The sequence below is a fragment of the Haemaphysalis longicornis genome, unplaced genomic scaffold (genome assembly GCF_048455015.1).
Source record: "Haemaphysalis longicornis isolate Haplotype H1 unplaced genomic scaffold, Haemaphysalis longicornis Haplotype H1 scaffold_16, whole genome shotgun sequence".
Taxonomy (NCBI): Eukaryota; Metazoa; Arthropoda; class Arachnida; order Ixodida; family Ixodidae; genus Haemaphysalis; species Haemaphysalis longicornis.
The window spans coordinates 17,709,093-17,733,421 of NW_027526266.1; the positions used below are offsets into that span (position 1 = coordinate 17,709,093).

General features: G+C 48.6%; 1 protein-coding gene across 1 annotated transcript in view; it reads left to right on the forward strand.

The window, feature by feature from the left end:
* Nucleotides 1–21,573, forward strand: part of LOC144166045 (uncharacterized) — a 46,988-nt gene extending 25,415 nt beyond the window's left edge. The window contains exons 6-11 of the mRNA XM_077695709.1: nt 1,536–1,631; nt 3,210–3,454; nt 12,715–12,809; nt 16,573–16,687; nt 20,255–20,413; nt 21,559–21,573. Coding sequence (XP_077551835.1) covers nt 1,536–1,631; nt 3,210–3,454; nt 12,715–12,809; nt 16,573–16,687; nt 20,255–20,413; nt 21,559–21,573 — 725 coding nt within the window. The remainder of the gene's footprint in view (nt 1–1,535; nt 1,632–3,209; nt 3,455–12,714; nt 12,810–16,572; nt 16,688–20,254; nt 20,414–21,558) is intronic.
* The last annotated feature ends 2,756 nt before the right edge of the window (nt 21,574–24,329 follow it).

Here is a 24,329-nt window from a genome sequence, read left to right on the forward strand (position 1 = left end):
CGCAACGCCTTAGCCACTGAGCCACCGCGGCGGGCAATCATCCCTGTAACATTTTTTATACTTATATCATGGCCTAGTAGTAACCACTCTCATTAGGAAACACAAACACACACATTTTAATTCCTAAATGCGTTATATATAAACGTATAAATTCTAGTTATTCTCATACGGGTCACATCAGCAGATGCCTACACAGGCACAAACATGGACACCGAAATAAAAGCAATAGCATTGCCTTCCACCCTTAACGTCCGCTGAAGTTGCGCCAAAGCAAATTGTTCACAAACAATAACGGAGATCAAATGGGGCCCAAAACTCCATTTTTACTCGCGCGCCTTGGTAGGTTTTTATTGCCAAAATGCCTGCTTGGCACCAAAGGCCAGAGGAGACAAGAAATTAGGTTTGTGGAGATGAGGACGCGCATTCGAGAAAGTAATTTGGATACATTCTGGAGGTCCTCTGGCACTAGCATTCTGTGCTGTGGAGCTGAACTTTTTCGAGCTAAAGAAATAAATTCACTTGCGCTAGCCAGTCACTCTGAAGACATTGAGTGTTAAGCCAACGTAGTAGGGCGACTATTACATGAATAAAAAATGGCTGCGGATTAGCTCAGCTAACCTTGGATGTGCAAAGCAAAATCTGGGCTTAGTCTGGTTGAGTCTTGGTATCGCTTGCCTAATCTTTGATGTAGCTGTATTGCCGACCACGACTAAAAGCCGCTCGGTCCCGTGCAACGCTCACAGAGGAGGCCCCGGCCTCGCTTTCATTCTCGGCGAACGTGGCGTTCCTGTTTCACGGCGAACACGGCGCAAAATGAGTCATATACCCCGAGTCGACCAAGCAGCGCATGCGTGGGAGGCGCCGGTTTTGGTCGGCTACCGATCAGCTGAGCGGCCGTTCCCGTAGCGGCCTCCGCCGCTAAGTCGCAAAACGGCTTATAACGGGGCCTTGTGCGCAGCGCCTTCAGCGGGCTCGGCAAATAATGTGATCGGCTCTGAACGGGTGTGTTGCCGGGAGTCAAAAGGTCACTTTGCGCATCCTCTACAAAATCGCTGGACAAAAGTACTTAAGCTTTGCTTAAAAAAATGGCTGGCGATTACAATGCTCCCTAATGATATATCTGGGCGCAGCAGCAGTGCGCTGAGGCAGCACTCACTCGTGGGTTCTCTCGACGGTAGCGATGATGAGCCGCTGCGTCGGCGGCGCGAAGCGCCTCGTGCCTCGTGCGGGCACAGCATACTGCCCCCTCCCCTCCCCCACCGCATACCTTCGGAGAGCGCTGGCTCGCGCCGCCGAGGTGAACCGCCCTCCGATCTCAATTTCACGACACTCTCCTCCTTCTATTTCTTTCATCGTTCTCTTTTTCTTTCACTTGTCTTCGTTTTCTCGGTTGCGCCGACGACCGGCTCAGCCCAGAGGCAGGCGCCAAAGGGCGGTGCCCTAAAATAAGCAATGACAATCGGTAATCCGCACGGCTATTTGTTTCAATGCAGGGGTTCCCCCTTCCCTGGTTTGCGGAGTGTCCAAACTTGCAGGCCTGGCAAATCTGGCCCACCTGTGTTCTCACATCATCTACACGGGGGACATGGACATCCTCAGCGACTACGTCGATTACACGCTCCTGCCCACCAGTGCGTGACACTTTGCTTCGCATGGGGCAACGGGATAAGTGCAACAAAAGACAACATGCCTTGCAATTTGTGCAGCGTTTGATTGATTGATTGTAGGGTTTAACGCGCCGACGCAACGCAGGCGATGAGGCGCGACGTAGTGGAGGGCTCCGGATTAATTTGGACCGCCTGGGGATCTTTAACCTGCGCCGAAACCTCGTACACACGGGCGTTTCTGCTTTTCGCCTTTGTGCAGAGTTTCGTTTGTTTTGTTTGCAAAAACTACGGGAGATTGAACAGCACACTGCGTTCCTAAAAAGATTCTGAGGTTCCCATCTCGACCCTAAACGACACCGCGTGAAGCCCTCGAGTGTCGTTGGCCTGTAGTTGAAACAGCGCTGATGCGGAAGGCACTTCATTAAGGTGAATGTTAACGTGCCGTAAATGTAGAGTGAGGGGTGTTAACGTAATCTTTTTAAGCAATGAAAATTAGGTACTTTAGGACACTGACAGTGGGTTTAAAAATTTTGATAGTTACAATGACTTGCCGGATCGGCACATTAAACAGCAATAAATATTCATGGCACCTTTTTTTGAGTACTACAACAACGATTACCCAACACAGCATAAAACACATGGTCGCTGTATATGCGCTCTATTTATGCAGTTTTACTCTTGTATATCATATTTCCAATCGTTTTTTAAACCGAAAGTGTTTTATTCCCGGCTACACAAATATTTTGCTGACGCCATATCCGTCACGGAAGTGACGCCTGTATAACGAAACAAGCGGGCTGTAAAGGGTGCACCTCTGCAAACAGGATCTTCTTGCGGGGAAGCAACCCTTAGAACCAAGGGTTGTTCGTTTTCGGGTTTTAGGTGCAGAGCACCTTAGTACCACACAATGTCCGTCCGCGTCCGTGCGCATAGCATGTACCACCGCAAAAAATCACACAGGCACCGGCAGGATTAGACCCTGTGTCTAGCAGACCAGACAAAGTTAGCGTCAGTCGTCTTACCGATTGCGCTACGAACGTGAGTTAGTACCCGAGAGTCAAACGGCTTACTCCTTCGCCTGTTACAGTGCGGAGAACCTTAAGACCTCCCAATGTCCGTCCGCGCCCATCCGTGCGCACACAACCATCAAGCGAACATCAAGCGAAATTCGATTTGAGCCGTGAGTTGCAGTTTCAATTATGAAATAATCAAAGTGCAGCTCACGGGTCATCTCGAATGACGGTCGGGGCACATATCAGGTGGCACTCGGGGCGTAACTTGTAAGTCATTATGAGTTCCCTTACTTCGCACCCTCACCATCAACCACGGAGTGGAGATGCTGTTTGTGCTTTTATATTATAACACGAAAGCGTTTTATGCGCAATACGCCAAGATCTCACTCACATCAAATCCGTCACGGAAATGACACCAGTACACCATTGCCGAAGCGACCCGCCAGCAGGACGTCCCTCGCCAAGCACACCCACACAGACAGCCGCAGACGCGCACATTACGCTGAGCTGCAGATTTCGCTGCACATTTCACTTTCGTGCTTTACTGGTGTAGGACAGAGGGATTGACCACAGTATTTTTTTTCTCCAGATGCGGCCAACTTCGAGGCGTTCCGTCGGCTGGGCAACCCCAGTTCCAACGTACCCCAGCTGCTGGCCTCGGTGCCCCTGGGTCCGCTGTTGCAGCGCCTGCGTGACGGCGTCCTCTGGAGACGCCTGGGAGCCGGCATGGCGCGCTTCGTCAACAACGCCACGGTGCACGGCGTCGAGCTGCGCCTATCGCCAGCCGCGGTCCTCAACGTCGACGTGCTTGTCATGATCGAGATAACATGCAAGGTGGTGATTTGCGCCACACTTTGTCCAATCCAGTCGCTGTCAATAAGGGGAGTGGGAGGGGTGGAGAAAATGAAGCCACCTTTGAAATTCGATTGATTGATTGTAGGGTTTAACGCGCCGACGCAACGCAGGCGATGAGGCGCGCCGTAGTGGAGGGCTCCGGATTAATTTTGACCACCTGGGGATCTTTAACGTGCGCCGAAATCTCGTACACACGGGCGTTTTTGCTTTTCGCCTCCATCAGAAAAGCGGCCGCCGCAGCCGGGAATCGAACCCGCGACCTCGTGCTCAGCAGCGCAACGCCTTAGCCCACCTTTTAAATTCGCCACCGCTCGAAATGCGGTGGGCATAGGTGAAGAAGTACGCCTCGATGGCATAATAGCGGATCATTTTTGCTTTCTCGAAGAAGGGCTGTTGTGAACTGAAAACTTGCAAAATATTCGCTGAATGTCCTGCTCGTAGAAAACGTTAGGACAGTTTTAATGATTAAAGCTAAATGAATGCATCTTTTCAGGTTTTTAGAGATACGTTTTTATCGGCATGACTGGGAGTCATCCAAGGTTCTCACAATGCAGATTCATCATATCGCGCTTAAAGGAGGCACTTTGTACTATACATCATCCAAATTTGCACATTCATTAGATGGTCACACCAAATTCTTGAGGGGCGTCAAGTGCAAACATTCACTTTAAATGGAGGCAGAATTGGGGATGGGGCGGTTACAGTGGCGGCCCTTGACATAGGAGCGCCGTGTAGCTGCACCGGCGGTAAACGAAGGGAGCAGAACACACATGCGCGCCTGCCGACGGTGATAGCCCATCGGTAATTCTCAACCCACTTTCTTTACTCGGCTTCGAGCAAATTATTCGCAGCATACTGGTCTCGGAGATGGCGCTGATAGCATACCCACATAAAATTATCAGAAAAGAAAAAAGTTCACTTCAGATCCGCAAGATTGCGCCTCCTCTCCAGCAGCTCGGGTGCGCGGGATGTGTGTGAGCGACGCTGCCAAATACCGCCTCTGCTATCAGCGCCATCGCTGAGCCCAGTATGCCGCGAATAATTTGCTCGAAGCCGCTAAAAGAAGTGGGTTGAGAAGTATAGATGGGCTCTCACCGTCGGCCCGCACGCATGCGTGTTCTGCTCCTTTCGTTTACCGCCGGTGCAGCTACGCGGCGCTCCTATGCGGTTTTGGCCTAGAGTTCCAGTATATAGCTCCCCTAGGGGAGCAGAGTTGCGCGTTCATCCGCCATCTTGAGTTCCAGGTCGTGCGGGAAAGCCACCCTTCTCGTATGTAGGGCGCCGCACCAGCTGCAGGGGTGAGGATGAGTGGCGAGGAGCGGCCACTCGGCTGCTTATCAGCTGAGCCGCCGCGCTGCCACCGCTTCCAAAACCGCCGATGCTCAGTTGAGGAGAACTGACTGAATACGGGGTCTTGTGCGTAGGACTGAAAGCGAGCTTTCCTGTCGAACTGGAAGCCGCGGCATGTGGCAATCAGACGCGCAACTCTTGCGCTAAGCGATATACAGGAACTCTAGTTTGGCCACAGCTCCCGTGCTCCAAATACTTCTGGCGGCACCTGTACAACCATTTTTAAAGCGAACGCTGTGTTAGTGGGACCGATGGCGTACTGTCAAAACAACTAATGCCTTTCCGCATAGACCCGTTGGTGGACCGAAAAGCTTTGGTAAGATCTCTGGATACACAACGTTTGCGTGAAAGCGGGCTTCCTTTGTGCCGAACGGTTACTGGAAGATCACGAAAAAGGAACGGTTCTGGATAGGCAATACACGCATGAATCATAAAGGAGTACAGTAGTATACGTGTACCTCGTAAACAACGTATTGGTATAAATTTAGAGCGTTCGTAGATGAGTTTTGTTCGTTTTTAGTTTCCCGGTTGGGTCTTTGAAGGTTTTCACGCACTTTCAGTGGTTGGACGCTCTTTTAGCTTTCGCGCTTCTCCCAACTTTCTTAAGAACGGATGGTATTTTTTTATGCAGTGGACGGCAGTTGGGCGGTGCATAGCTCGATGGATAATTAGCCCAACCATCCTGTCTGCTGACCCTTCTCCGTTGACGCGCATTAGTTACTTCCCTCACCGTTGTGGTTTAGGATTTCGGGCACGTATTTGACTTCGTCTTTGCGGTTGGCGGTTGTAGCCGAGGTCACTCGTGGACTTGTTATAAGGGGCGCTGACACAAAAATTTTGCATCTTGTTTTTTTTTGTAGCGATAAGTAGCTAATGACCAGTTTATCCTGTGTAGAAACCCTATTTGCTTCAGCACCCGCCGCGGTGGCTCAGTGGCTAAGGCGTTGCGCTGCTGAGCCCGAGGTCGCGGGTTCAATTCCCGGCCGCAGAGGAAGTTTTTCTGATGGAGGCAAGAAGCAAAAATGCCCGTGTGTACGAGATTTCGGCGCACGTTAAAGATCCCCAGGTGGTGAAAATTAATCCATAGCCCTCCACTACGGTGCACCTCATCGCCTGCGTTTCGTCGGTGCGGTAAACCCTACAATCAATCATTTGCTTCAGCGCGCGATGGTTGTTTAATTAAAGACGTTTTTAATGCGGCCAGTCGCACTTTCGGTTTCAACGGGTGCCGCGAAAGGCTGGATTTGGAATAAACAAAGCTTCCCACGCGACTGCCGGACGGATGTCACAGAGCAGAGCTTCAGCAGCACTGTCGATTCTGCGTCGGCGGCAGTTTCTGCTAATGCCTTTGCGTACTGATCTCGTGAGCTGCTTAATTAAAGAGCGACGTGCACGTAATGCAGGCGCCGCGAGCGGACATTGCTGCCGCGGCTAGAGAACTACGCGTCACGCTCGAGACAGTGGGTGGGGAGACGCGCGCTGGGAGCACCCGGCCGGTCTGCCTACCGATGTGTTAGGCTTGACACTGCGGCGGATAGTCGATTGCCGCTCTCGTATGCAGATGTCGATCTTTCACGCAATTCGCCGTCGCATCATAAACTTCTTTCTCGTATGTTCCGCTTTGTTTGGGACTTGAGTCCCATTTCGTGCAGCGATAACAGGCTATCGCTCGAGCTACCTGCGGCAGCCTGCGGTACTTGGCGGGCGTGGCCGCCACCTGCGCAGCTACCGTGCGGCTCGGTCAGTGCGCTTTTCGAGTCCCCGGTGCGTTTTTGCGTCCAGTGTAATAAAAAACAATGAAAATAGTGCCCGGAATCGCTGTATAACATAGGTCGCGGCCAGCTGCCGGATGAGCCAACGAAACCCCGGGGTCTCCACCGCCAACGATCGGGTCATTCGTTACTCGAGAGCGAAAGTTGTGACCTCCGATCAGAGCGGCGAGCCTGTGAGAAACGCCGGCAGTGAGGAAGCAGCCAACGCAAACTTGTGACGTGTTTGGATTTAGTTTATGTACTTCACATCCGGGGAATATCGACTGCGGGAGGTCTTCGGCTGGCTGCTCGGTTGCGGTTGCACAGTTTGAAATTGATTTTAAATACGTTATAGGCTGCATTTGCGCTGATATTTTGCAGATGCGGTGTGTGTGTTCACACCAATTTATCTCCGAAGTTATCTGGCCTTCAAAAGTTTGTGTCAGTAACATTTTAAGATTTGATTGATTTGATTTATTGTAGGGTTAAACGCGCCGACGCAACGCAGGCGATGAGGCGCGCCGAAGTGGAGGGCTCCGGATTATTTTTGACCGCCTGGGGATCTTTAACGTACGCCGAAATCTCTCACACCCGGGCGTTTTAAGTGCGAATGCACTTTATAAGCGACCCCAAACCTTCCACCGCCGGCGGCGGCGGCGGCGGCGGCGGCGGCGTCCGCAGTCCTCCTCTCCCTAGCAACGGCGTGGTGCGGAGAAGAGCGTCGGTAGCAACGGCGCGGTGACGTCACTTCACCACGTGACCGCGCTCGCTCCGCCTCCTCGCCGTGGCTGCGCGGGTGCGCGCCGCTCCCCGCACCGCTCCTCGCGCCGTGACGTCATGGTATGACGTCACAGCGCGCCTCCTCTCCCCAGCAGCTGCCGCGCGCCTCTCTTTCCACCGTGACGTCACACTCTCTCCTCTCCCCCTCGCTCGGCTGCAGCTGCCGTGCGCCGCTGTCCCTCTCCCCTTGCGCTCGCCTCCTCCCTCAGCCACGTGGCTCGGCGCGCTCGGCGCGGCGTACCCCCCTATATATGCAGCGATAAACTGCCAGACCTCCGTGGGTCGGCTCGCGCGCGCTCACGAGCGAATGCCAACGGATTTTAACTTTACTCCCCCTCATAGCATCACCCCGTGCATTCGCACTTTACCATGTTCACCCTCGGGGAAATGCTTGGGAGTTTTTTTAGGTGCAACGCATCTCATGCTTGCGGCCAGGGCTGCCAACCTGCGGGGCCACTTTTCCCCTAGCTCAGATAAAAAAAATCCCTAGATTTCCCTAGATTTTTGCTGAATGCGGTTATCAGATGTTTTCTCTCAGATATTGGGTTTAGTTATGCGATATGACTGCCGAATTTAATTTAAGGCATAATTATGAATTTGTTTGAACCGTTTTTAAAGTAACGGAGATGAAGGTGAAAAAAATGTTCGAGCACAATTCGTATTGCTTTAAATATTTTATTGCACCGCTTCCACCCCTCCCCATCCTGGTGGAAGAGACAAAATTGCGTCACCAACAGTGCCTCGACCTTACCCCTCAAGGGAAAGCTCTCCAACAATGGGACCACCAAATCAGCCATACAGATATCTCCAATACTCCGCCCGCTCTTCCGCCATGGGAACGCCCGGCACTCGGCCTACTTCGTCCCCGCCCCATAGAGCGACGTCGAAGAACTGTACGGGAGCAGTACATTGCCCAGTTGGCCCAAGACAAAGGCCCCGATGAGTTTGACATATTTACAGATGCGGCTATTAGCGGCGTGAGCGCAGCAATAGCCTGGACGTGCCCCGTGGACCCAACCCTGAATGGATCTCGGCAGATCAGCAACACGTACGGCCTTACTGGCGATGTCGAGCTATTTGGCATTCTTGGAGCATTCCAACAAATTCAGATCTCTTAGCAACCCAAATATCACCATTACCGCATTATTACCGATTCACACGTTGCCCTCGAGGAGCTCAACAAGGCTTATACACATAATATCACCGCCAACCACATTATAAGCACAATTCAATCTTTGCGCGGTCAAGGCATTATTATTCGTCTGGCTTGGACACCTGGTCACACAGCTAGAGTGATTGGAAACCAGCAAGCACACAACGCTGCAGGGAGTGCCCTCTTTCGACTCCTCCCCTGGCTACCACGCCCGCGGACGAAACTTCACCTACATATTTAGCCTGGTATCAAAAAAGACGACAACTGCGGCAACAAAGTCAACGGCGGCTCCAAGGAGCTACCCCCCCCCCCCTTCCGGCTTTCTCCCAGCTTCGATATCCCTCTCTCGGCAGGGCGAAATCTTTATTAACAAGGCATGTGCGGACGCCGCCTACACTCCGGACATTGTCGCAAATGGTACCACGGCAGCACATTCCTTTCATACGCACCTACGTGCAATTTCTGCGGTGCCGCTAATACCCTCCCGAACTTGTTTCACCAAATATGGTCTTGTCCGATATTCGAAAGCGGCCGAGAACAGCTGGTTGCCAATTGCCCACCACCACGTACGAATGCGCAGCACCTGGAGCGCCTGCGTTCCGATGGCAGTCTTCAAGAACGCGTAGGAATTTATTCACTTGCCAGTGGTCTTTACAAAGCGGCGTAGAGCTGTCTGACAGCCCTAGTAGGGCCTACAAATGGACAATTTGTGTTTAATAGCGTACATGAGATTTTCATTGAGGCTTTCGACTCCCCTTCCCTCATCTTCCAATACCCCCCAGGGCCTCAGGCCTATTTCGAAATAAAGTCGTTCATTCATTCATTTCATCAAACCACAAAAGCAATAGAGGGTCATTACACGGGGTGGGGCATGTAATAGAGAATAATACATGAGAAAATTACCTAGAAAGTAAAAGCAATCGCTTGACGCACACACAACGATACGATGTTGGAAAAAGCACTACGTGTTACATCGCCTTGTATATAAGCCGAAGAGGTGATAAATTATAAAAATAAAATAATCAAGAGCACTGCAATTCAGTGCAAAACACAAAAATCTTGTACTACGACACAGAACACTTGTAATAGCATCCAAGTATATATTAAAGAGGGATAATAGGAATGAACACAGACGATGCGCAGTGCTAAACATATTCGAGCGAGCAAGTTTATGAACAAGAGGACTGTGATTTGGGCGAGTTGGTGAATGTTCATGATTGACAATCCAGCGCGCGAAAACACGGCACAAAAAAGAATGAGAGTGCAGCGCTGCAGCACTCTCAAAAAGAATGCAGCGCTGTCCTGTCTAACTCTCATTCTTTTTTGTGCCGTGTTTTCGCGCGCTGGATTGTCAATCATGAAGTTTATGAACTTCATCAACCATGTTCTTTTGCTATTTCAAACCAGCAGTGTCAAACGTAGGAGCGATAGCTTCGCTCGATGCACATTAATGGGAAATAAATATCTGCGCTTCATCCAAAAACTGAAATGCATAGGTACATAAAAAAATAATAAATATTAAACTTCACCATTACACGACTGAAGGCATAAGTCCATGCGGTCGCAAAAATTTTCCTAGATTTTGGCAAATTTCCCTTTTTCCCTAGAGCAACTCAAACCCCTTAGATCCAGAGAAATTTCCCCAGAGTTGGCCGCCCTGCGTTTGCCCCTCTGTTTTTCCTGCGTCTGTCCGGCGTTGTCCGCACAGCTGCGCCTCTCCTCCTATCTCCGATAGCGAACACTCTCTCCCAAACAGCTGCGGGTTGGCGTAGCGCGCTCTCACTCCGTTGCTAGGCGCCGGTGGGCGGCGCTGCGCTCGGCGCTGCGCGCACTGCGCATTTGCAGTACTCTCTCTCTCTCCGCGCTCTCCTCTCCTTCGGGCGCTGTGAATATAAAGCGGCATGCCGCGCTCCGACGGTCTCAGTCGACGGTCGTCCGCGTTACGCTTGCACTCTCCGCGTTACGCTTGCACGTTACGCTTGCACGTTACGCTTGCACGGTCGTCCGCGTTACGCTTGCACGCTTGCACTCGACGAATGCTTGATGCAATCGTCGAGCCTCTAACTGTGCACTTTACGGACCACAAGGCACTCATTCTCGTCTGCAATAAAGACCGTACCTGAGCATACGTGTACTGCATGTGCATTGCATGGTGAAAATGGAAAATCACGCCCACATCCCCTTCGCGTGAGAATCCCTGCTATCAGCGTAATCAATACGATGGAAAACGCCAATGGAACCCCCCCATGAGATGCGTTGCATCACACCAGGGTTCCCGCGAGAGGAGGTGGGCGTAATTTTCCTTTTCGCCTCCATCAGAAAAGCGGCCGCGGCGGCCGGGAATCGAACCCGCGACCTCGTGCTCAGCAGCGCAATGCCTTAGCCACTGCGCCACCGCGGCGGGTACCATTTTTTTTAAGATCAAAAGCCGACAGACAGATTTTATCAAAATGCTAGAAGGTCAGCAATATGGGTCACAGGTATTAACCAAATCCACGCAGCGCTTTGCCCTTCTCTAATGGCTGCAAGCAGATGTGTTCATGATGTCAGTGAAGCTATCACATTCCGCCTGAGGGGTTTCGAATGCATTAAACAGCACGCACATACCGTGTTGTAGCCCGCAGAAGCACCGCAGACGGCTGAACCCTTCTACAATATGTCGGGGGAGGCTTTGTAAAGATAGCTCATCCCTCACAGGATATTCCGCTCAAGATATTGGAGGCCAGTGGCTAGACTTATGTTCCATTTACGTTTTCAGTGCTCCTCCGGCGAACTTCTCAATTAGCACCTTCTGCTGTTTGTCACGGATGTGGCTTGTTTGTCACGGATACAAGAACCGTCAGAAGTAATTAGAGCACGACAGCTGTGGCCTAACCGCATTGGAGCGCCGTGTAGTTGCGCCGGCATTAAACGAAAGGAGCAGAACACGCATGCGTGCCTGCCAATGCCGATAGCCCCTCTATACTTCTCAACCCTGTTCTTTTAACGCGGCTTCGAGCGTTACTCGCAGCATACTAGTCTCGACGATGGCGCTGATGGCAGCAGGCGTGCATGCGTGTTCGGCTGCGTTCGTTTACAGCCGGTGCAACTACCCGGGGCTCCCATGCGGTTCGGCCACACCTCCCGTACTCCAATTACTTCTGACGGCACCTCTACGTTGTTGAACCAGGTTGGCTAATATTTTATCCTCCCTGAAATAGCTGCGTAACAAGCCGTTTCAAAGGAACAAAAACACGTGTCACACATACTGTGTTTTTTTAGATTTATATAGCGTTTTTGTGTAAGCAAATTTGTATTTTGACTCGGAAAGCATTTTTTTCTGCCAAAGGCTCTACATAGTGCAGTGATCAGACGTAACGAAAATCCGCGCCATTGGTTGATTTAACCGGTACAAGGCCTCATAACTCAAATTAGGGTAATTTAAGAAAACTTTCACTGGATATACAGGGTGCGACAAGAAATAGCCTTACATTTTTACTTACAGACCGCTCAGTATATTGTAATAAATTTTTGCAAGAAGTCATTACGTTATGGCCTGTCTTATCCTGCATTAACACAGGTGACTGCTGTGCTTTTCTTTTCTCATTACATCAGTTTCCTGCGATGAAAGAAAAGCTTGCTTGAAGTTTTTTCGTGCCTGAACAGACGCATAACTGCCTAAGAGGCTTACACTACATTCAGTAAAGAAGAAGTTTTTTATTTCGAATAAGTACAGAAATAGGGTTGCCTGTATTCTATATAAAAAAATGCCAATTTCGATCCTCGTGAAAAGTGTGAGCGCTTTAAAGTTAGGCGTTTATCGAAAATGAGCTTTAGAGATTGTCAGTGTTTGTTCCAGCGCGCAGTGTGTGTGGTGCCCTATCGCTGACGCTTGATGAGCTTCCGTTCTTTGTCTTGTGGAGCCGCTGTGGTGTCTCTATACAGAATCTCCAATTGGAATAGGTTATAATAACCTACAGAAAGGCTACAAAAGACTACGCTTATCAAATGTGAATAAATGTTTAGTGCTAAATGTTACCAATAAGCAGCAACATATAAACAAACATTAACCCGGGGGGCTAGCAAAAACAAGGCATTATTCAGGCGATGGGTAGTAAAAATATTATAGTGTTAAGGTTTGGCGTAATAAGGCATTTTCGTATCTGTTGTTTGAGCCAACTGAACCGTCCTTCCGCTCGCCATTGAACTGCTGTTGTTTTCCCCAGGAAATGAAGGAGAGTGACCCAGAATCTATCCTGTTCCTCCGCCTTCGCTACGACATGCTACTGGTGAACCACAGCATCATGGAGAGGCTTGTCGAGTACGTGGTCTTGTGGGGCGCTTATTTACACTAGGGCATTCTCCAATGAAACGCCATGTCGTCGGTGTCCATCATCAGCCAAATATTTCTTATTGAGGGGAATAAAAGATCCCTCCTGAGAGCCACGGAGTGTGTGAACTGGGACAAGAAAATGTATCTACTTGATAGCAATAAGAATGAATGCACTACAAAAAAAAAACAATTTCCGGAAAGTAGTATCTGATTCTCGGAAACCTTTCCAAGATGAAAAGGTCGTGAACAATAATGCTCTCGCGTTTGACAGGAAGTAAGTAGTAACCGTAGCATTAAAATTTCAAACGTGGTCGGTCCCGGTTCGAGGTGCGAAGCTAGTCTGGTGGCCGAAGCCCGACTCGCGGACCGGGCCGGGTTGGGAGTTGGCTTTGGGGTAGGCCCGAGTCCGTGAACACCAATGCACCACACGACTTTTTTAAATAAAAAAAAGCGCTGATTGAAGTCACCTTCCCCAGGCAATGATCAACTCAACACTTAAGTTCTTTCTTTCAAACAGCCTACCAAAAACCAAAGGTGATCAGTCAGTCACCCGCCTTTCGCTACAAAAAAATGGGCATATAAAATCAGATTAGGGTTCTGGCAGTTTAATGCATTCCGTGCAATCAACAAACAGACACCAGGGCTTTGCATTCCTTCATGGTTTTAAAGTGCTTTTAAGTTTCTTTGATAGGAGCCGTAGAGGTGTGCGGGCGGAGATAAGTTATTAAAGAGACACTTAAGTGAATTTGTGAAGCTTTCGTTTTTGCTTGCACTGTGTAGACTGGCTCAAATAAACACACTTTTCATAGTTTATGCGGGCGATAAAGCAGAATTGTTTTTTTTAAAGCCCGAAATAAGAAAAAAACTAAAGCCGTTCCACTCATTGTGAAAGCTGTCGGAAGTGCACAGCAGTGATTCGCCATAATGCGCTGTACCGCCGTTATCCGCTTACTGCTAGCACCCCACGCAATTCAAATTCCCCGCCTTCGCAGCGCTCGCGCGCCCCCTGCCTAAAACTGCGCCAGCGGGAGTTCTGTTCTCTTTGTGCTTGTCTGACCGCACGTGCCAACGTTGCACTGCCACATTTTGCGTTTGTAAAAACCATCCCAACGGGCGTCCTTAACTAAAGGAACGCGGGCGCTACCGGTTAATTACGTATATTTTCCCTCAAACGTACCTGTAGTTTTCTTTCGCTAAACAACGGTAAAATGTATGACAAGCGCCACTGCGTTTCAGGAGTTTCGAACGGTTATCACTATATGAACCGCTTGGCTTTCGAAGCGTCTGGGGTACGCCGCGAACAACAGCGTTACCACGGGACGGCGCCTTGGTGTTCCAAACACTTGGGTCGAGCGAGCGAGCTAGGACGACAAGGCGAGCGCCTAAAGTGCTCTGCACTTAAAACTACCCTACCTGGTTTGCGACGGCCGCACCAACTAACAGCAGCGACGTCATTAAAAGGTGCTAAGTGATTGGACGATGCCAATATTAAAATTCAAACACGTTTCGCTTTGCGTTCGGCGAAACATGCTTGGCCTCCGACGTTATCGTTGAATGGGCATTCTCGATATCTCAGTAATCGGTATACCACGCTTCTGCCATGTTGTCGGCTGTAAAATGCTTAATTAAGATAAGCCTACCAGGATGGCTTGGAATCGTAGCAGTCATTAGCCGAGGCCTACGCAGTGGATGAATGCCATCCGCGTCACCGCAGACACTGAAATGCGATGCATTTTCCCCCCATCTTTGGAACCTGCCTGGCTACTGCCTGTATCGTAAAAAGCATGTTCGCACCATACCAAGAGTCTGCTAATTCTGGCCCATTCCCACGACCGCAAGCAGTCCGTGCTGATGGCAACAGCACGCCGAGAAATCGGCAGCGCGTCAGTGTCAGTCTGCGCGTGTTCTGCGAACTCACTCGAGGAGAAATGAACGTTACAGCGCAAAAACGCACTGTAGAAAACATTGGCGGGAAACGAAGAAATCAACCTAAAAATACGGATGCACTCTCGGGGATTCAAACTTGCCACTTGCAAAAAAACCTGCCTAGCGCTCCAGACCACTTTGCCACGAGCCAACGCGACAGTACACGAAATATAAAATATATAATGTATAGCCAGTTTGCGTTTTTTTTAGTTTTAGCCCTTGAAACATCTGAGATGACTATTTCTTGTATAGCGCTCGTGCAGTAAGCGTTCTCCAAACTCCCGCAATATCTATGTCTTGTGACTGCATTTATTAGACGAAAAAGCGTTCGCAGATGTGTGGTAGTGCTGCTGACCGCTGTGCTTGTTCACCCAGCGCAAAAAAAAAGCTTCCTGCTCCCTAGTTTTGCGCTGTACGGTAAAAGTTCCAGTTGATTTTATTTCCTTAGTGCCTATATTAACTCCGGTCACTATTCTTCCGCCTTCAATTGGCTTTAGAGTTTCCTACTAGCATACTGGTTAGCGAAGCGTCGCGTGTGCGCTTGTGCAGCGCTTTTGTGGTACTACCTAGACTGGACTTAGGGCTTGATACAGTGTACAAACCAACTAAAGGCACATTCTTCCGTTCACAAACGTGGCGTGGCCCAGTTTCAACTGAGCGAACGAATTGCGATGACCCGTTGGCGGCCGGCGGACTAAACGCTGGGTCGGCGAGCCGTGCCGTAGCGTAGTCAAGCCAAGCCGTTCTTTTGTGACGTCATACGAAACGCCGCAGAAAATGGGCAAGGACGCAGAGAGGAGGAGAGCATTTTCGAATTGGTTTTGCTGGCGAATAAGTTCGCGTAAACGCAGCGATAGTGGTCGCAACATGGCCTACAGACTCCAGACTACAAGTAGCTCCTAATCCCACAATGTAATTACTTCAGTGTCCCTTTAAAGGAATGTTTATCTACACCTCTACAATTGTCACTTTGGAGGTTCTAGAAATTTTGTTTGTATGGACGTTTCTGAATTTTTTATACTGTTTTTTCAGCAAAAGGTCAGTTGATTTTAGAAATTCTGTAGACTTGTGGCAAGCTATCGGGGTTACATGTCTTTTCTTGGTAATACTATAGTACTTTGATAAATATTTCACCAAAACCCGTCATAAACTTGTGGCACGTTGTCGCAGGTGTTAAGGCTCTTTAGAAGCGATTCAAGAGTGTGCGTGTCGTATGTTACCACGTGCCCACCACCTTGCGGTGCTGCCTAAGGCGTTGTGGTGTGATTCAGTATACTTCACTTGGTTGATTCTCAGCATAGAAAGTTGCACTTCTGATGGTGGGAAATGGGATATAGCACGCTAGCCCGATCTTTGTGGAGCGCAATAAACAAGCGAATGCACCCCAGTTTTGTTTGCAACCTTTCGTCTCACTGCTGCTCTGAACCTAGTGCGTAGCTCAGTCGTGATACGACAAGCACAAAGGGACATGTCTGCCGGAAAAAACTTTCTGTTCCAATTGTGCAGTGATCCGCAAACTAAATGGGATCGATTCACACTTCGCTCTAACAGAAGCATTGTGAATCGTTGAAGAGTTTGGTGTTGGGCTTGTGGTACATAGTTGAAGAATGGTGAAACCCAGCTTGAAGACGCGTACACGAGGAGAGAGTAGAACACACACGCCGGGACAACACACACGTACAGTAGGACAACACACACACACCAGCATGCGTGTTGTTCTACTCTCTCCTCGTGTACGCGTCTTCAAGGCTGGGTTTCACCGTTCTTCGAAGTGAATCGTCCACGCGTGGGTGGTCTGTGCAACTGTTCGACTTTTTTCTCGCAGCTGCCCGGATTTGGTGGTGTTTCGCGCCGAGAACCACGAGCTTAACAGCAAGATACTCCGAGCACCCAACCCGTACAGGCGCTACATTGGCTCCGACATGGCGGAACTGTTTTTGGTAAAACACCTCTTTAAACGAGTTTAAGAAGAATGCGATGCTATTCGTTTGGTTACACTTTCTTATAAAGCTCGTGTTTTGCTTAAAATAGTTTCTAGCCATTCTTTCACGTCGTTCTCTGTTTTGCTTCAATACGAATACAATATGAATATACGCCTTGCGCCCATGGGGGCGAATGATGTTTTAAATGCCTCATAATTTTCGTGTAATGTCCCCTGCTTTGACTTTACACTTAGCAAGCTATGGCACGCATGCTGTGTGCCGCTATCATGTAGTGTAATTACGTGCTCACGTAACAATTTTCTTTCTACCTGATGGGTACGCTAATACCCTAAACATGTCTGACAGCGGTCGAGCGCAGTTTTCTAAATGTATCAATCTCGCCATTTTTTCGGTCGGCTTCTCAATCATGAACGGCTACTGCGACAGTGCGGACGAATGAGAATGTAAGAGGAGCTGGTAAAAAAACCTTAATATGCTTTAACGTGGAAATCGGAATGCCAGCCTACTATCAGAGGGATGCATGCCACTCTTAAATATGAAGGCTACCGAGCATGTCGGGTAAAGGACAGCCACTGCAAGAATACTTTAACAGAGTAATATTTATAGCCGCACAAGAATAATGATCTCTTTAAGGGGAGCGCTTTTTTGGAGAAGTAAACCTGATTAATATTTTATTGCTACTTCCAACTCCGCCAATGCTAAGGCGTATATTATACTGAGAGAATGATGGAAGTATATGAAAGACATGAAGACAAAATTTGATTCGAAGACCACCCGGTTTTTTGCAGCCACAAGAAGGAGACCTCCTTTAACGCGCAACACAGAATTGTGGTATCATTTGAGAACATTTTTGCGTTTACCTGTTTAGAAAACGGCCCTAGATATGCTAATTTCAGCAACATAAAGAATATTTCCCGGAAAATTTCTGGAATATCGTGTACCATATTTAATAGTCATTTTACAGCAGTTATTTAATTAATAAATGTATTTACATAACACTGCAGACCAAGTGAATGGCCCGAGCAGGATAGGCAAACAAAATCTACATGCACATACAATGCAATACAACAGAATACACAAAATCGCTAGGAGACCAATGCAATGAACAGGACAAGATTACATTCACATTCACATAAATACATAAGAGTATTTCGAATTCATTTCAAAATAAAAACGCGTTGTAATTAAGCAATACCAGGAACAGCCTCGTTAAAATAATAATCGCCAGTCAGTAAAAGTTGCAAAAATGAATTTGCAAAGCTTTCGTAAAATTACCACAAAAATACGTTCTGGCCATTTGTTCAGTTGTTTATTGTGCAAAATTTAAAAGTATCTGTCAGAAATGAAAATTTGTTAGCTTGTGTTTGGTTTCGTAAAATTATTGACGAAATTGCTGTCATAATCGCGAATTATTTGATATTAACCCGATATTTTTGAAATTTTAGTGACTACATTAGTATTACGTCAAATATAATTGAACAGGCTTCGCATTTGCTAAAATCATTTGAGATTGAACTGACTTCGAATAACGTGTAATGGTTCCTAATGGGCTGGAAATACTTGCAGTTTTATGACATTACGTCATGTGAATTGGAGTTAGAATAGTAGGTTGCGGTCGGTGAATTTCAATTACTACACGTCACATTTATTTACTGACGTTCTACTCGAAATTTCTTACGATTCCTTTACACCAGCTGAGGGCCGTCCAGAGGGCCCACGAAGCGGCGGTGAGGCTCGGCCTCCCCGTCCCCACGTGTGAGCGGCCCGCAAAGCTACCGCCCTGAAAGGTGGCGATGCTCCTCAGGATTTTCAATAAAGTTCATTGTCTGTCTGTCTGTCCTTGAAATTGCCAGAAGATGAGGCAAAATAGTGGCAATTAGTTGTAGCTACTTACGGCGGCAGCTTGGAGTTACTCGGGACTACTCAAAATTATTTGTTAAAACATAAACAGAGTTATTTGAATCTTGCGTCACTCACAATAAAACTGAGTTGCCTGAAGTTCCTTGGAATTACAAACATACCAATGTTAGTTACCGAAGCCTCAGAAAGTGGCTTTGGGTGTTTATAGGCGTGTGTTCAGCGCTCCATCGCTTCGAAACCCCGCTTGCATATATATCACGAAACCGTCATAAGTCAATAAAGAACGCTCACGCGTTAAAACGAGAAAAAAAGATCTGCTAGCCTGTTGCTTGATTCCTGCAAACGACCCACGGAAACGAAATCAACAGCAACATTCGAATTCGTACAAAGGGAGGGATAATGCGGAGAACGGACATTTGTTTCAGACGCTGAATTTGAACAATTGAGCGACATCGGAAACATTTTCAGATATAGTAAATATTTTGCAAATTTTCAAAAATTTTAAAAATCTCACACCTTAACTCTAAAAGCTACATCCGACTTTGATTTAGCAATAGCACTATCCCAGTCAAAAAGGGCGACAAGAAACATATCTGTAGTTTTGTCGTATTTTCGCGTGTCGTACTGTCGTCTTGCCGTATTATTTTCGTGTCGTGATTCTGGTGTTCTGTCGTGTGTCGTATTCCTGTCCTGATTTTGCTGTTCAGTCGTATCGAAATCCTGTCTTGTCGTGATCGTATTGTTCCATCAAAAGTTGCGCATAGTTTGAATGTTATTTCCAATTGAGAAAAGTAGCATCAATGGCAGTTGGGTTGTGACTACAGTAATGCTTGTCGTTGAAAAAATTGACTTCGTCGCTACGGCAGAAATGTGTGTCGTACAAACAGAGGACTTTGACGTAACAACAGGACTTCTGTTGTCACAGCAAAGTTTTTTTGTCGTAAAACAAGTATTTTTGTAATGTTTTCGCGGTATTTCTCTTGTTATTTAAGACTGGGATGGTTGCCTAAGTGCACAAAAGAATTTAGTGGAAATTATTTTTTTTTCAGATTTTATTTTAATCTATCAAAATATTGACACATCTGTAGGCAAACATCGCACCCAGTATATGAACTTCAGTCACCTGTAGATTACATTTACATTCGATATTATATGTTTCTTGGACGCATGTCTTTAGCATTCAATGTAAACAAACAAGCGAACGAAATAATTTTACCAGTATTACATATTTTGAGGATAATTGTTTTTTTGAGTGTTTGACGAAGGAAACGTCCTCTCCGCAGACATATCTGAAGATAGGTCGGATGACTAATCGGAATTTCCACCTAGCATTGACTAATTTTGGGACGCCACTACTTAACAACTCAGACGACGTGGAAAAACACTAAATTTCTCATGAAGGTGCTGTACCATTCACATCAAAGGGAGGCGCAAGGTAACCGTATTGTAAATTTCCAACATGTCTACGTACAGTGCGCAACAATCTTGTCTATAACATTGCGTTCAACTTGAACTAGTTACCTCTCAAAACTGCGGACTGAAACTTGCCACAAAAAACGTTGAGGTCAAAATATATGGTTAAGACTTCAGAATGACCCAATAGTTTTCTTCAAATGCTTTTTCGGCCGAGGCAAGATGAGGCTATAAGTACGAAACCTGTGTTATAGACAAGTGTGTTTCCCTCTGCCCGTGTCCTACCCGTAGCTCCAGGAGCTGGAGAAGATTTCCCTCCTGCGAAAGCCACCCGTCGGGCAAGACTGGTGCGTGAGCTTCGCACTCGGCGGGCTCCTTTTCCGCTATCACATGGGCCTGAGCTTCGGAGATGACGCACAGACAGTACCGAAGGAGATCTCCCTCTCTGAGGTGCGTATCCACGTTTGTGCACTAACCGTCATTGACCGTGGATCGAATACAATTGTTCTATATCTCCCTCCTTCTTCCTGTTTGGAGCTTTAATGTGTATACTGCTCGTTCTCTCTGGAAAAGAAACACATGGGGGAACCTAGGTCATCGTAGTAATGTGCAAATTGCCGATCATCACTTTCGTAGTGCGTGCGGGCGTGCGTGCGTGCGCGTGCGGGTGTGTACTAGTGGTTTAGTGCGATGGTATTCGACTCCGTAGGCAAGAAAACTTCCGGAGCAGTGCAGCTGCCGTTGCCCGCTCATCTTCCTTACGTGGCCAACGGTTTACTATTTGCCTGCGCTCCATTTTTCTATTTTCTTTCACAGGGGTGCTCTATTGAACGCACAGTGGCGAACAGAGGGAACTCGAGGCGCCTTTTTTCTCTTCGTGCAATAAAGCGGAGAAAAAAATGGTCCACTGAGCAAAAAAATAAATGACAGCCCTTTCACCCTGTGAAGGCTTTGCTCAAGTTGGTTTCCCTGTGTTGGGGTTTAGACATATTGGAGCTTTGCTGAGTGGAATTATAAGGGCCGGGGTGCGACGTCTACGTCACAGATTACGGACACCACGGATTTCTGGCACAGAAAATGAACTGTTATTTTAGCGCGGCTGCACCAATCGGAGTGAAGCTTCAAGTGCTTCGCACAGGTGGTCGACGAAGAGCATGCACCATTGCCCAACATCAGGCGGAAGAGAAACGCAGCCCTTGGCGAGGAGTGTACAGTAGTCGGGAAACACGCGGCCGCATGGGAGGGCAGTATAAAGTGGCGCGGTAACCAAGTTTCCTCCGTACATGGGCATGATTCATGTGCGAAATGCAGTGCGGGAAGGCCAGCTTACAAAGGCTAAGCTTGCACCGACCCCTTTAATGTGAATCCCCTCTAATGAGAAATGCCTTGCTTGGGAGACATTATTTTTGGGGGGGCATAATAACCCGTCTTATATAAGCATATGGAGCCTCTCGGACATTTGCATTTTTTATAAATATTTCGCTAAGTTGAAAACACGCCGCTAAGTAAATTGTTGCCTCCTAGTTACATACAGCTACGGTGTAAAACCCGGTTGCTGTCGTTAGCTGTGGTGTTGGAACCGGTGTGGGCTTCAGCGTCGGCAGCAGTGAAACGACGTCTACGCCACGCGTCTTTGAACCGTTCCATTGCACGGCGGATCGTACAGCGGGAGCCTAAACACGGTTTTAATGACACCTCACCCGAAAAACGCTGATGCTGGTGTAGGGAAGCGCAGCAACGTACACAAATAAGTCAACGAGCAGGCAGCAAAATTCACCATCGTAGTCATAATCTGTTTGCAGGGTGGCAGCAACCACCAGCGGCGGAGTGCGCTAGGAAAGGGAACGAAGTCTTTTGAAAGCGTAATGTCTAAACGCATCGCGAAACGAAGTCTTTCAAGCAGGAAATCGAGGAAGCCTTCCGGAATACGAGACAGAGGCGAGGCGTCTCAGGTATTCAACTGGGCCTTAATTATTTTCCATTCACTACCCGTAAAAAGTGCTTAGATCACCGGATCTATTTCGTAGGCAAGGGATATGGAATGTGTCATAGCCAATAGAAGCTTCTCGGCGCGAATGCTCTTTATAAGCGACCCCAAACCATCCACCGCCGGCGGCGGCGTCGGCGTCCGCAGTGCTCCTCTATATTTAAGAAAGAAACAGCATCCGGCGCCAGGTTTCGATCCGAGGACTTTGCGGGCCGCAGCCCGACGCTCTACCGAATAAGCCACGGACGCGACGCTGATATCGGTGTCAGAACGCGCCTTATATCTTTAACGCACTCAAACTACGTCGTCAGCGGCGTGCGTTGGCGACTCAGCGGCGTTATAGCGGCTTGATAACTGCGTGGTGTATACGTGATACTACAAAGCCGATGGAAGAGATGGAAGAGAAGGCGGCGAGGCGGTGGGCTGCGGGGGCCGAGCGCAAGCGCCGCAAGCGGGCCGACAACCGTGCATTCGCACTTTCACATTCTCCCCCTCGGGGAAATGCGGGGGAATTTTTTTACTTTGTTTTGTTTGTGTTGGATGCAGTGGGGAATGCTTTTCTGCCATTCCAAGGCACGCGGCGCCATCATTTTCTGTCAGTGTTTGTTCTGAATCCCGAGCTATCGAACGCGTTGGGCTCACTCTAAGACGCGTCAGACGCTCCTTTTAGTGCGCAAGAACTTCGGCGTCCGCTACGGTGGTTTGGCGGTGGCGACGGCGGCGGCGTTGTAACCGAGCGAGCGAAGACGACAAAGAAAAAGCCAAGTGTGGAGAAAGTGTGAGGGCGAGGGCAGCATGCTTAGCCCGCAGGAGACGCTCGTCGGAGCTACTGGAGAAAGAGTGAGGCGGAGGGAGGCATGCGCTGTTATGGCGTCATCTCTCTCACTGCCTCCCCTTCGCAGTTTCGCCAGGGGCGGTTCCTGCGTGCGTGGCTGATCCGGCCACGTGACATTCTCACGGAAGGTTCAGACCATAGTTTCATACTAATATACACTAGAGGGAAATCTGGCGCCACCATCTAGGGGAGCCTAGAGTTCTTGTATATCGCGTAGCGCAAGAGTTTCGCGTCTGGTTGCCACATGCCGAGGGTTCCAGTCCGACGGAAAGCCCGCTTTCAGTGCTGCGCACAAGACCCCGTATTCAGTCAGTTCTGCTCAACTGGGAATCAGGGAATGTGGAAGCGGCGGCAGTGGCCGCCGCTTATCTGAGAAGCGGTCCAGTATCATGCAGCAGTTTTTCCCGGTCGCTGCTCGCCACTCCTCCTCGCCGCTGCCAACTGGCGCGGCAGCCTGGCGGCAGCTTTTTCACGCGAGAAGGGTGGCTTTCCCGTACGACCTGGAACTCAAGATGGCGGATGAACGCGCAACTCTGCTCCCCTAGGGGATCTATATACAGGAACTCTAGGGGAGCCACACTTCAGCGAAGGTTCCGTCATGTACCGGGCAGGCACGTTCCACCTGTCCTAGGCATGGCTCACGAAGAGGCTTGAAAGTTGCGGCTGGCTGCAAAAAAGCAACAATATTATTGCAGAAGATTAATCAAATTTGTTTTGTTATTATAAAATTAACTCCCCGGAAAGATTTATTTGTCAGGGAATACTTAGAACCTTCATGAAAGATGAACATGAAAACAATGTTACCCGTTTTTGTTGGTTTTGGCTTCGAGACAAAAAAGAAGCCACTCGCCTAACCAAGCGAAGTAGGCGAGGAATGTCGCTAGCTTCATTGGCGCCGCCCACGGCGGCCCACGAATGCAGCGCCGGATTTCCCCCTAGTATATATTAGTATGAAACTCTGTGGTTCACACACAATGCAAGCACCAAGGTAAATATAACTGGTAGCGAAGCTTCCATAGAAGCCCATACGTTCAGAAAATGGCGGCTCTTAAGCTGCTCGTGGGGCTTAGCGCCATCTGTGTGAGGAGGGAACACTTCCGGCGGAACAAAAAATAAACAGGAAGTGACGCAAGATCCGGTCAGAAAGTGACGTCATTTTGGTGGCATTAGCGGGAAAATTTGACTTCAAAATAGTCTTAGCAGGACTCTAATCGCTGAGGGCTCATGTCATTGCCATCTGACGCAAGTTGGCGAGCCCTTGGCGTGTGTGCTTCAAGTCAACGCCAGCTTATACTCGTGACTAGAGAAACATACTTTAGCATACTGTCGTATGATTCGCCTCGGTGTTTATAAAAGCATCTTGCATCTTCTCTGAACCTTTATTCTGTATTCATGCCTTCCACTGCTGTATAAAAGCAATCAGTTGCTTATTTTGATTGCAGTGGGTGGCAAACGTACCCCCCCCCCCCGACCGGAATTTTTTTCTGCCTTGGGATACAGAACCCAAAATGACACTTGACCACTCTCCCCGGCCCCCCTTTTAT